The following is a 13,545-nucleotide window of genomic DNA, read 5'->3' as shown; positions in this document are numbered from 1 at the left end:
AGTTGGTACTTACTCCCTGCTTGTTTGTTGAACTGTTAAGTCCACTTTATGCACATATAGGCTAATCGGGACCCGACCTACAGTTTAAAGTGGCATCCGAACCACTGTCCAATATGCCGAGTATCGAACCCGGGACCACTTGATTACAAGCCGACGACGTTACCACTACGCCATCGTGGAGGCCCTCCTACTCTCTGCAGAGACGGTGAAGGAATGTCCATACACACGAGTAACCAGTGGCGTACGCAGTAGTTTTTTTTTTTTTTTTTTTTGTAGTGGGGTGGAATTGTAAAGGTAGATATGCATAGCTGCTTTGTAGGCGAGGTGGATACATTGTAAAATATTACGCAATTCCCATTTCTTATTCAAAGACAAAAATTGTAATTGGGTGTCATTTTAAGGGATGTTTACATTAAACTTTGTGGGTGTTCCCGAGTTCCTTCCTGATTTCACACGGGTTCGAATCCCCCCTGGTCACGGGTGTCCTTTGCAACTGTCCCTTTATCAATATCATCATATCATCCTCTTCGTCGCGATTAGCCAACAGTGGCAGAAAAGCAATGCTAAATAAAGAAAATTAAATAAAAATCCTGTTTTGATTTGAAAATGCTGATTTTTTTTTTAAAAAAAATCTATGGGAGTGGCTGTAGCTCCAGTGCGGGTAGTGGTTTGTTAAGAATTTCCCATATTCCAAGTTTGTAAGGGTAATTTTAGAGCCAAAATGATAATAAAATTGGGCATTTGTGAAGATATTTATGGGAGTGTTGAGGAATTTTTGGGGAGGGGTATTTGGATAAATCACTCACCCAGGGAGTTACAACAATGTGTAACTCACTTATTGAAAACTTACACGGTGTGTTAGAAAACTACCTAGTATCGTTACACGCTATCGCAGCAGGAAGACAAATAAGCAATTTCCAAAATTTGCGCTATTCTAACCAGTACACTACAGACTAGTGTGCAAATCTAAAATAGATAGAATAATTATTGTGTTATTGTGATACACGACACGGGGATGTGCATTTAAATAGTGCGAAAGGATTCGATTTTGTGACCACGTTATTATTTTTTCAACAGAAGTATAGCTTTACTCTTTCTCACTTATCTCTGGAGCAAGGTCGCACATAACGGAAGAGAAAGGGGGATTGAGGGTGCAGAGCGAAACAGAGTACACGCACATTCGTTGTAATAATTGGAAATACGATACAGAAACCAAGCCAATTGTTATGAAATTTACTATTCTCCTTTCTGGAAGATTATTTGCATTGTACACTTCTCCAAATGTTACTTGACTGCCGTGAAAGATTTCTAAGTCCAGAAATCGTTAATTTGGCAACATAGCTCTGCAGAACCAGCAGATGGTAGCCAACTCTACTGCAAATCCCTCTACTAGGCGAGAAACTCTGTGTCTAAGATTTACAGTCTTGTTTATAACAAGAAGTCAGAAAATATATTCGCCCAATATATTAATAGAGAACAAAACGGAATACTCAAGTATGACGAATAATTTAAGAGAATACGTACTTGCGATTCGGCATGTTAAAATTGGGATCAGAGAAACTGTTGTGAGGTTGGAAACACTGCACTCGCTCGTGCTCCACTTGAAGGAATTGCTGTCAAGTTTGAACACAAAAGGGCATAATTACGAATAGTTTATGCAAATAAAATATAACAACACCTGTGCAATGAGCGAAAAGTAACAATTCTCGCAATTTCCAGTGAAAATGTGTTCGTCGGATAGAAAAGTGGTAGTTTGCGTAGTCATCAACAATGTTTCAAGGCATTTGCTACAAGCAAAGTTGTAGAGATATTTTTATTCCTTTAAATTAAGGGTCGCGAGTTCAAATTCAGAACCCTCCATATTTTTTCAAAACTTTTTTGTTTGTATTAGTAATTAAGTTGAATAATTTAGTTTAAGAATGTTTGCAAAATGTAATTCGGTTTAAAATTTGACCAACATTTCCAGCAGCTCAATGTATTTTTTTTTCTTTTTTGCAGTAAGGTATACAATCCAGAGATGAGATTTATTTTAAAAACTAACTTTCCACTCAATCTAGACATGCTAGATAATGAAATGTCTGCAACATGTGAAAAGTTTTACGACTCGTCACACACGTCGAGCACAATTCCGCTACCCCACATGTGCCACTAGTACTAAACATGCAGTTTAAAAAGTGACAGTCCACTATTTAGGTCCTTTGGTTTAACGAAATCTCGTATTCGTATTCACTATTATGTATGTGAAACGTGCGGGGAATTACTCGTACATGTACGAATACTGCGTTCATGTGTTCTGAAGTTCGAAGTCCTGAGAAATGTTGGAGAAAGAAGAACGACCAAGCACAAGCCTTTTCTATCTCAGAAGTGAAAAAAGTGAAATTATGTCCATATATTGATTGAGAGAGGGAGAAAGACACGTTACTATCCCAGCTGGGTATTTACAATTTCATTTTGTGTGATTTGAGAAATATGGATACGAGATGTTAAATTAAAGGACTTAAATAGTGGACTGTCATTTTTTAAACTACATGTTTAGTACTAGTGGCATAAGAAGAAAGTGGCACCTGTGGTGTAGTGGTATCGTGCTCGACGTGTGTGAAAGGGTTCGTAAGATCGATCCCCAACCACAGCGGATAATTTTTCAGAAGGCAAGAAGCATTTGACGAAATATTTCTTCAGATTGATCGATTTCTTCAAAGACTTGGAAACCTTAAATTTCAGACAGCTATCTAAATTGAAGCAGACACTCTGATACCACGTGACAGGTGCAGAAACCACATAGGAAACATAGCTTAGTCAGCGCTAGGGCTCGGAAGATGATGACCTGTAGAATAACTTTAACATTGATTTAAAAATAGCCTAAAATATTTTTCGCACTGAAAATGAAAGCTTGATTTTTTTTAAAAAAAATTAAAAGAGAGTCGTTGAATAATTCGATAAAACCCGCTGTTTGGAGGTTTAAACTACTGACTATTCAAGTTTACATAACATGCACTGCAACTTTTTTGTATAAATCATTCACTTCCTTGAGAATGGATCTTCCACGATACAGTAGACGGCCAGCAACTGAAAATACATTTGTGTTTGGCAAACATAAGATTATATATTTATTTTTTAATATTGTGCCTAATTTTATTTTAAAGCACAGATTAAAGCAATAGCAGAGGCTAGCAAGGAAATCTAAAAGTAGGCTTCACACAAAGCATTTTAAGTTTGTTGCAGGAAAAAATAAATTTACCACAATTAATTATTTAATGCATTGCCAAATATTTCACTTGAAAATAATAGTTGTGCTTTTCCATTGACCATATATTCGTTTAATGGTAAACCTGCTAAAAGGACAATGTCAGGTAATTTATATCTATAAGTTTGTTACGGGCTAATTTAATAACTAATTAACTCAACTAACTCAACTGAGCTGAGCTTAGCAATGCAACAACGAAGAATCGCTCGCCTCACCTGCTGGGCGAATTAAACATCACATGAAATATAATACGGTCAGGATAAGTGCCTAACAGTCGGAGTTACCGAGAATAAACCTAGGAGGATTTGATTTTAAGTACCTGAAATGACGTTACATAATACTACGGTGTTTCTGAATATACACATATATTAAAGCACAGATAAATACACAGTACATCTTGCCCTCTTTCACTTGATCTCACATTCATACTCTCATTCCATGGCATATGGCGACAATATGACAATTACAAAGGTTAGGTTCATTACTACTTTGACCATACTCTTGTTATGTCTTGGCTACATTGCCTTTTACAATTTATCGTTTAGGATTTTAAGTATAAAGTGAATAATTGTTCCTTGTGCGAACCCCTTCTATCTTTTCTGAAGGTATAAATATATTTCAATGAACTATTGTTTGCTGTTAACATAAACTCTCATCTTTATCATTGATTACTCTGCCGGAATACCGATGTCTAGGGATGCCATAGCACTGATTTAAGTTATGCAATGATTTGATTTACGCAGTTTCGCGGTAGATAGGTGTCATCTCTCTCACACACGCACATGGTTGGATCTTACCTTCGCTGCATTCCCTCTGACCTGGGTTGGGTGAAAGTGGTCCTACAGTTTTGGAAGGCCTCCACACTCCATTGTTGCACCTCGCGGTTATTCTGGTTGGCGAAAGTGGATCAGTCGGCAGCTCCATCTGGCATCATCGGATCCTGGCTTCACTCGTTCACTTCGCAGGGACGTCCAGGACGGTACACGCACACTGTCGACTCCATACGACAACTTGCGCAATAATAGGTCAGTTCTTCGCGGTCACTCGTAAGTACAGATATGTGACTTGGGCGATGAGACGAACATACGCGATGAGCCATTCGCGGTTTCACATGGATATCAAATGTTATTAACTTTTACTACTTAGGACGTTGTTTCGGACGATTGACACAGGTGGACGTGTCTGGCGTTATACTCACATAACCACACGTATGTGCACGGATGCGTTGACGGTGAGGGGGAGAACGACCCCCTGGTTCTATTCTGCTCTACTCCATGGCTCTAAAACACTCACTCGAGGAAAACAAATCCAGACCTCGGGTCTGATTGTAGCTCGCAGCTAGGTCGCGCGTAGCTCACACTCCGGGGGCGATTGTAGGCAAAACTGTGTCTCACTATTCCAAATCATCCCTTTTATTCCAGATTTGAACGTGGTGACGCTCTATCCTCTATGATCAGGTGCTTGTTTATTGTTTCTGGTGCTTTGACCGTTGTCCTCCTATCCTGGTCAATGCTCACTCCGATCCTTAACCTCTGGTAGCGGCCCCTCGTGCAGAGATTAGGTTAAATCTTCCTCTATTGTGTCAGTCACGGAAAGCAAGGCCAACTCAGTAGGGTAGCGTCTCCCTTTCAATTCAGCGATGAATCTTTAATAATTCATAACTCCCGTAGTTCTGTTCTGATTAGGCTCAAATCTTGGAATCAGTACTTTCATGATGTGGTCTTCCGCTGGTTAAAATCTCATCCAATTCGGTCCATTGGTTTAGAAGTTGCATTTTTCTTGCTATTCCCATAAGAATGCATGTAAATCCGAATTCGGGCGAAAAACGGTGGTTGAGCAAGCTAGTGCTGGCTAAGACAGTTCGCTAGACACCTGTATTCGCGACGGATATTAATAATACCAATTGCAATTAATTCCTACTAACGGGCAATTAGATTAATTACTTGTCACTCAATATTTGACCGTTATAAGTTATGCTAGCAAATGCATCTAAACTTCAAGAAACAACAGGGAAGGAGAGAAATAAGTTTTAAACTTAAGAAAAATGTAACAAAAAAGCAAAAAAATATTGAAAATGACCTAGAAGCAAGAAAAGGGCCGACAAACGCAAATATATATATATGTTTTCTGGTTCTATCTGAGGGCGGAAACGGACTGATATCAGATTTATCATTGTACTGAAGCCTCAGAATTCTTCACCAACTTTCGAGCCCTAGTCAGCACATTCATTGTTTGGCCAGATACTTTCTGTTGGAATACGACAATAATTTAGGTACTGATAGATCCAAATTGATGAATGTTCCTATTGCTTTTCAAAGAATAATAAAAATAATTACTTATAATGAATGGTAATAATAATCAAGGATATGATGTTTAAATTAGTTTCAAAATAATTGCAGACTTTTCACATGTATTCTAGTTTTTGGACTTTTAACCACTGTTATATTTTTAAAGAGATTTACCTACATTTCGGAGTCTGAATCTGCCTCCGTCTTAAGGGTAGCCTGTAGTCTGTTAAATCATGTGGTGTCTATAAATGGTTACCTTGGAGTATTATTCTTGGTGGCCTAGGCTCCACCGCGTCTGTCGGTCACAAGGACCTCTATATACAAAAAGTTGCCAGGTAAGATTATCAGTGGCCCAGGCTGCACTTTGTTAGATGACCACGTCAAGGTCACGATCAAGGTTTCGTGTGGCACCGTTAGGTTTCCACCTTGATCTCCGGGGACTGGACCGCCCCGGATTGCATGTTGACTCCTCCTAAACGTAGGTAAATCTCTTTAAAAAATAACAGTGGTTAAAAGTCCAAAAACTAGAATGAATAAATCACCACTGATTAGATACAAAGAACAATTTTCACATGTAGCATGCCTAGATTGGGTGGGAATTTAGTGCTTTAAAATAAATCTCATCTCTGAATTATATAATTACTTGACTCCATACTCGATGTATCTAAATGCCATACTTACGAACAAAAAAGTTTTGAAAAAGTATGGAGGGTTCTGGATTTGAACTCGCGACCCTTAATTTCAAGGAAAAATAGATATCTGAGACGAGAGTACTTTACCAATACTCTACAACTTTGCTTGTAGCAAATGCCTTGAAACGTGTTGATGACTGCGCAAACTACCACTTTTCTATCCGACGAACACATTTTCACTGGAAATTGCAAGAATTGTTACTTTTCGCTCATCGCACAGTATTTGAAAGGGTTTTGTTATATTTTATTTGCATAAACTATTCGTAATTATGCCCTTTTGTGTTCAAACTTGACAGCAATTCCTCCAGGTGTAGCACAAGCGAGTGCAGTGCTTCAAACCTCACAACAGTTTCTCTGATCCCAATTTTAAGATGCCGAATCGCAAGTATGTATTCTCTTAAATTATTCGTCATACTTGAATTTTCCGTTTTGTTCTCTATTAATATGTTGGGCGAATATAGTTTCTGACTTCTTGTTATAAACAAGACTGTAAATCTTTGACACAGGGTTTCTCGCCTAGTAGAGGGATTTGCAGTAGAGTTGGCTACCATCTGCTGGTTCTGCAGAGTTATGTTGCCAAATTAACGATTTCTGGACTTAGAAATCTTTCAGGGCAGTCAGGTAACATTTGGAGAAGTGTACAATTCTATGAGCGCTCTCTCATCCCTGAGTGTTCAACAATAACATTGCAACGCTATATGTTATTGTTTTGTTTTATTTTACTTCGCGCCTCTGTGACTTTTGGTTAATGGCGAAGATGAGCAAGAGTGATGACGTGATGAAATTAATGAAGGGGTACACTCACTCAGGCTAAGGGCGGGATTCGAACCCAGGACCGCTGACTTCGATATGCTAACCACTCCGCCACGGAAGTCGACGCAACCCTATATTTGACTGGTAAGTAAAAGTAAAGACGGGACACAATATTGTGTACCGTGTACAAAACTATTTAATTCCTCATTTAGTACATCAAAATTATTTTTATTATTATTAGAGGAGAAGGTCTAAATATTGGTAAAGGTTTAAATAGTCATCAGCACTCCCAGGTGCTGCAGCCTGGCAGAGGCTATGGGAACTGGTTATCTGTCAAGGACAAAGGTTGCGGTGCCAATTCGCAAGAGAAAGTGGTGGTTAGTTTCGGCCTTGGACGCTGTTATAGAATTGCGACCTCCGAAAACTTTTTGCAGGTATGTTTTAGCTCAGCGTTTTCTGAATTCTCATCTGCTTTGTATAGGTTATGATATTAGCGGTACATAAAACAAATGTGGGCTTTTATAATGCCATGATTTGTTTGTGAAATAAGTACCACAGAGAGCGAAAATAAATTGAAGAAGGAAAATAGGGAGTTCCGACATTTCCGACACCGTCATTTGCGACACTAAGGCAAAAACTGGATTTTTCCCGTCATAAGCGACACTGCTTGGATATTACCCTACAATTTCTAATTTGTTTACCAGAATTAGGGACATTTCGTACTTGCAGCAGCAATAGCGTCTCTGAAGAAAGTATTTCCCGAGGCTCAGACCAGTGGTTGTAATTATCACTTTAACGAATGTTTGTGGCAAAAGGTGCAGGAGTTGGGACTGACAAACGATTACAAAACAGATCCAGATGTGCGGCTATGTATAAGAATGTGTTCAGCTCTGGCTTACCTCCCTGTGGCTGACGTCGATGATGGATGGCTGTGTGTGATGGAAGATGCGCCAAACCACGACATATTGAGAAAATGTTTGGATTATTTCGTTGAACAGTAGATAAACAACCTTGTTTTCGACATTTGCATGTGGAACTGCTCCCAACAGCGGCACAGGACTAACAATACAGTCGAGGGATGGAACCATACAGTTAATGTATTGACGGAAAAACACACCAGCTTCCATGATGCTGCCAGTCCTAAGCTGGATAAAGTGTGACGGGAAGCTATTTACACTTCGTGTCGCAGATGACGGTGTCGCAACTGTCATGGAATATATTTTCCATACAGTGTTGCATATGACGGCAGAAATGCTAGTGTCGCATACGACGGTGTCGCAAAAGTCGTGGATTCGGAAAATAGCATGATGGTCTAAATATGGGCTATGACATGAGGTCTAATGCTGAGATCACATTTTCAACAAATATTTGGATGTTTTTCTTAATTTCGACTTTTCCCATTCCGCGTGATTTTCAAAACAACAGATTATTCATAAATATGAATTTTATAATGTTTTAGCGATAAAAGACTGTTTTTTTAAATTTTAATTGCTTTTTGTGATATTACCACTAGTAGCCCATATTTAGACCACAATTTTGAAATACATCATTTTACTATTTTTTGGAAATTGCTTTATTTTTTTAAAAAATGGAGACCTTCTATACTTTAACATGCTATTACATTTAAGTATATATTTCATAGATATGCATTTTAAAGGCAGGTGCTTGATATATTAATTTTTTCCCTCTGAAAATTACAAAATAAAAAGGGGGTCCCATATTTAGACCTTGTCCTCTATTATTTAGCGTATCTTGTAGTCCAGGCTTGACCATAAAGGTTGCAACATTGTAGGTGAAAGAGAATTCAGTACGGTGCGAGCTTCACTCCTGTACGCTGTACCTCAAGGTCAGTAAGCAGCAGGGTAGAAGCTCCTAATCCTGCTATGCATAATATAGGAAACGGAATCCGTTAAGAAGAACTCACAAAATTACTTTGCACTTGGGTCATGCCTATCAGCATATATTGTTATTACTTGCAGTTATGTTTCTATCTAATGTGTTGATCTTGTCTATTTCAGATCTCACTGTGACTGCGACGAAAGGTTTAAGCAGTGCCTTCAGTACTTGAGCACTGAGGTGGCCAATAACATAGGAAAGCTCTACTTCAATCTCGCCCTCGTCTCGTGCTTTCGAGAGGAGCACCCCATCATTGGATGTCTGCGATGGAACCCGTAAGTATCAAGAAACACGCCACTATTCACAATGCATTGCCCTCCACACAGAATATTACTGCTAATAATAAAAAAAATAATGGTACCCGTCACTAAACTCTGTCTCGGGAATCTGTGGAGCAAGGCCGCGCTGCTGCAAACTGCTGGTAGCCGCAGTCTTGTTTTCCCTGCAATGGACAGTATTAGAGTGACCAGTGATGTGCGTCTACGCGTAAACAACGATAGTCTACATTCTACACGTAGACTATTTTATACACGTATTTTACGTAATCTATGTATGGCGAAAGGTGATAACTTAGCAAAGGGCGCCGTGGAATTAAAAGAAAATTATACCACCCAACAGTTGCTGATGTGTGAAGAGAACTTTTCATACTCTTTCTTCCAAATTCGAAAAAATTTTCACCTAGTAAGAAACCTAATATAGGAAATATTCTATTGTTTTATAGGAAGAAGACCATTCTTGCCTCACGACTGCCATCTGTTGCTGCTTTTTGCATACTATTTTTCTTCCAGAGTTGATAATAGAACAGAAAAGAAATTTTGTTGTATTCGTTAGGAGCCAATATAGTTGAATATGTCACTTTCCCTTCATGAAACCCTTGAAAATTAATTTAAATACACTTTAGATTGTCTACGTAGTCTATGTAAACTACAACCCAATGTAATCTACGCGTAGATTACGTGTAGACAACGTATGTAGACGTAAACTTATAGTCTACTGCACATCACTGAGTGTGACCAAATCTACCACGTGTTTTTTTCCTATCCCAAGCCATTGAAATTTCCACCGGAAGGGTTAGCTTTAATTATTGTGACAGCAGTTATGAAACAATATTGTGATGCGTATCGTACATCAATGTAAAGATGAGATTTCGGAGAATACGTCTATATATAACACATACCTTACAAATGAGAATGTAAAGAGAAAATGGAGTAAAGCGAATGCTGCAAAAGAAATCTCAGCCAATGGGCGCCGTCGGTTCAATCGCCTGAGTATCCTGATTTCCAGCGCAACCGACTTGAGATCGGGTGAGGTTCGGGCCTGCTTCGGCTGTGCTCGGAACTGGAATGTTTAGATGTTGTATAAAAATGCATGATTTTCTTACTCCGGTTATTCTCTATCTTATTCTCTGTAAGGTATGTGTTATATGTAGACGCATTCTCCGAAATCTCATCTTTACATTGATGTACGATGCACATCACAATGTTGTTTCATAACTGCAGTCACAACTCTTAAAGCTACCCCTTCCGGTGGAAATTTCAATGGCTTGGGATAGGAAAAAAACACGTTTTCACTTTGTTTAGACTCAACACATGCTCCGTCGTCTGCTGTGACGTCTCCACTATACCGCGTTTGGTAGAACCTGTCCCGTTTCCCGCGCTAGGGAGCGCTCTACAGTTTCGGTGCCAATGAGAAACGAGGAAAAAATCGTCTGCTGGGCAGCAAGGAGCGAATGGAAGCCAGAAGAGAGGCGCTTACGTAGACGCTGTTGTGACGTTGCGTATTTTAATTGGCTGCCTGGGTTTGACTTTCCCCAGCACGGAGAAAAGGGAGCGACCAGCTAGCGCGGGAACCGGGACAGGTTGTAACAAACGCGGTATAATGCGATCCATGAACTCACCTCTCCTCTCAAGCGCTCATTGGTCGAGCCATCTGGACGCCTACTTCTAAAGAGACTTGTTTTTCTTCCTTTGCTCCAGAGATTCCCCGGACACTATAGGCGCCTACTTCGGGGAGGCATGGCACTTTCTGCCCCCCATCCACAAATCCCCTAAAAGGACAAACATTATTTACAGCGTGTCCACAAAGTCCTGCTACCGTTACAATGAAACTTAACTCCTAAACTACCTAGTCTTACCATAAATACTGTCCCAAAGTTGTAAGTAAATAGACACAAAATGGTGAGAGATATTGTAATATCAGAATAACATGAGGTGCATGGATGCATTATGAACCAGAATCACAAATAATTATTCGAAATGGCCACCTTTAGCACTGACACACTTCTGAAGTCTTCGTGGCCACTCATCAATGGAATTACGCAACACATCAAGTGGAAACTCCGCAGCTGCCTTCTGAAGAGACCGCTTTAGACTGTCAATATTGGGATGTCTCTTCTTGCAAGACATCTCCTGAAGCTTGGACCACAATTTGTAGTCCAAAGGGTTTAAGTCCGGACTGGCAGAGGGCCCATCTGACGTGAAAATGAAGTCAGGAACATTTGCCTCCAATCACTGCTGGGTGGTGCGTGATTTGTGTGCTGGGGCTGAGTCCTGCTGGAAGCTCCAGTTCTCTCCATGGAAGATGATGTCGGTAAGATTCTTGCATAGTTTCTCAAGCACTGTCTGCTGGTACACTTTGGCTGATGTTTTTACCCCTTTTTCACAGAAATGGAGCATGCCCTCATAGCAAATGTTCCAGACTTCATTTCCACTTCAGATTGGCCTTCTGCAAGTCCGGACCTATACCCTTTGGACTAGAAATTGTGGTCCAAGCTTCAGGAGATGGCTTGGAAGAAGAGACATCCCAATATTGAAAGTTTAAAGTGGTCGGTCTCTTCTGAAGGCAGTTGCTCATTTTCCAGTCGATGTGTTGCGTAATTCAATTGATGCGTGACTACGAAGACTTCAGAAGTGTGTCAGTGCTAAAGGTGGCCATTTCGAATAATTATTTGTGATTTTGGTTCATAATGCATCCATGCACCTCATGTTATTCTGATATTACAATATCTCTCACCATTTTGTGTCTATTTACTTACAACTTTGGGACAGTATTTATGGTAAGACTAGGTATATGAGATAAAGACATGCTGTTTTTTGCAACGTGTTCTACAGCTCTCAAAGTTTTATTTACAATTACAACACTTCCATCTGCGACCCGTTAGTATACCACCACACACATTGTGCTTTCTCCTGTGCTGTCGTCATTGTCGCTCACAACATAATCTGCAAAAAAAACAATAAAATAATAATAATAATAATAATAATAATAAAATACCACTACTTATTAAAACTTTGAGAGCTGTAGAACACGTTGAAAAAACCGCATGTCTTTATCTCATATAGTTTAGGAGTTAAGTTTCATTTTAATGGTAGCAGGACTTTGTGTACACGCTGTATATCCACATATATAAAGTATTGTTTATGCCATCCTTGCCCCCCTATTTATTTTAAGTTCACGCCAGTACAGAGTATGTAATTGGTAATTCTAAACAAATGGGGCCGAATTGGTGAGAATTACAAATCTAATTTCTTACTTTTTTTAATAAAACAAATTTTTGGTCAGAAGGGTGCAATATGGCGATGGGAAAATATGCGCCAATTCATGAACACCCTAAAAGTATTGATCCACTTAATTAAATCGAATATTTCAAGGACTCGGGTGTAAAACATGGTAAGCGACATTTGGGTCATTTCTGAGTCCATTAAGAAAAATGGTTATTAGAAGCTGCAACGTACTTGTACACCAGTCGTCAGAAAGTTAGTCCGCTACTCCTTTAGTTGGGAACATGAGAATCTTTGCAAATCATCAGGGCTTGCTGGGTAGAAAAGAAACACAACACAGTATTCAAAGTTAAACGCAGTTTTATAATCACTTACATTTACTATCATATGTGGACTTACAAGCAAGGTACAGATTTGCTTACGTTTCTGCCTGAAGAGGAACAATTCTATAGTATATTAAATCACATCGCAGTCACTAAACACACTTTCATGTAGAATTAACGTTGGACAAGACAAACGTAATTACACGAAAGTTTCTGTAGTTAATGTTGTTGTTGATTTGGTGTTTTAAGTCCACTTTATGCACAGTAAGGCTAATCGGGACTGGACCTACAGTTTAAAGTGGGATCCGAACCACTATGTACCTCCACCGGGTATCGAACCCGGGAACTCTTGATTACAAGGCGACGACGCTACCACTGCGCCATCGAGGAGGCCCTTTTCTGGAGTTAAATATTATTTCCGAGTATAGCCAGAATGAAACGAAAATAATTACCAATTACGCTATTCGGGCATACCATTAACAGTTACCCCGTTTCTGTTGATTTCTCATTTCTCAGCTTCACCTGATTTCTAACTGAGTCTGTCGTCAGGTGAAAAACCTTCAGGTGGATTCACTTCCTCTGCTGAGATGAGAAAGTGACGTCAACACGAACAGATTAGGACGTATTTCTAAACATATAACTAGGTACACAAGTTCAAACCACAACTGTATCAATCTAACTATAGTTGTCTGTGACAGCTTCCACATTATTTGAAGTAACAACCATTTTAAAATCTTAATATCCTACAAATATAAAACCTTAAACGCTCAGGTTCGTTACAAAGCTATACTGTAGATAAATTGTTTTCGTGTTGTGTTTACTAATTTCAGATGGCTTCACTGAGTCCAA

General features: G+C 39.3%; 1 protein-coding gene across 3 annotated transcripts in view; it reads left to right on the top strand.

Moving 5' to 3' along the window:
• Positions 1–13,545, top strand: part of LOC145982534 (phospholipase A2-like) — a 51,259-nt gene that overhangs the window by 14,903 nt on the left and 22,811 nt on the right. For all 3 annotated transcript variants that reach the window (XM_083115987.1, XM_083115984.1, XM_083115983.1), the window contains exon 5: positions 8,996–9,148. In XM_083115987.1, coding sequence (XP_082972113.1) covers positions 8,996–9,148 — 153 coding nt within the window. The remainder of the gene's footprint in view (positions 1–8,995; positions 9,149–13,545) is intronic.

Source organism: Lepisma saccharinum, unplaced genomic scaffold (genome assembly GCF_977018435.1).
Source record: "Lepisma saccharinum unplaced genomic scaffold, izLepSacc3.1 HAP1_SCAFFOLD_232, whole genome shotgun sequence".
NCBI lineage: Eukaryota > Metazoa > Arthropoda > Insecta > Zygentoma > Lepismatidae > Lepisma > Lepisma saccharinum.
This window is presented reverse-complemented; position numbering and strand designations above follow the sequence as displayed.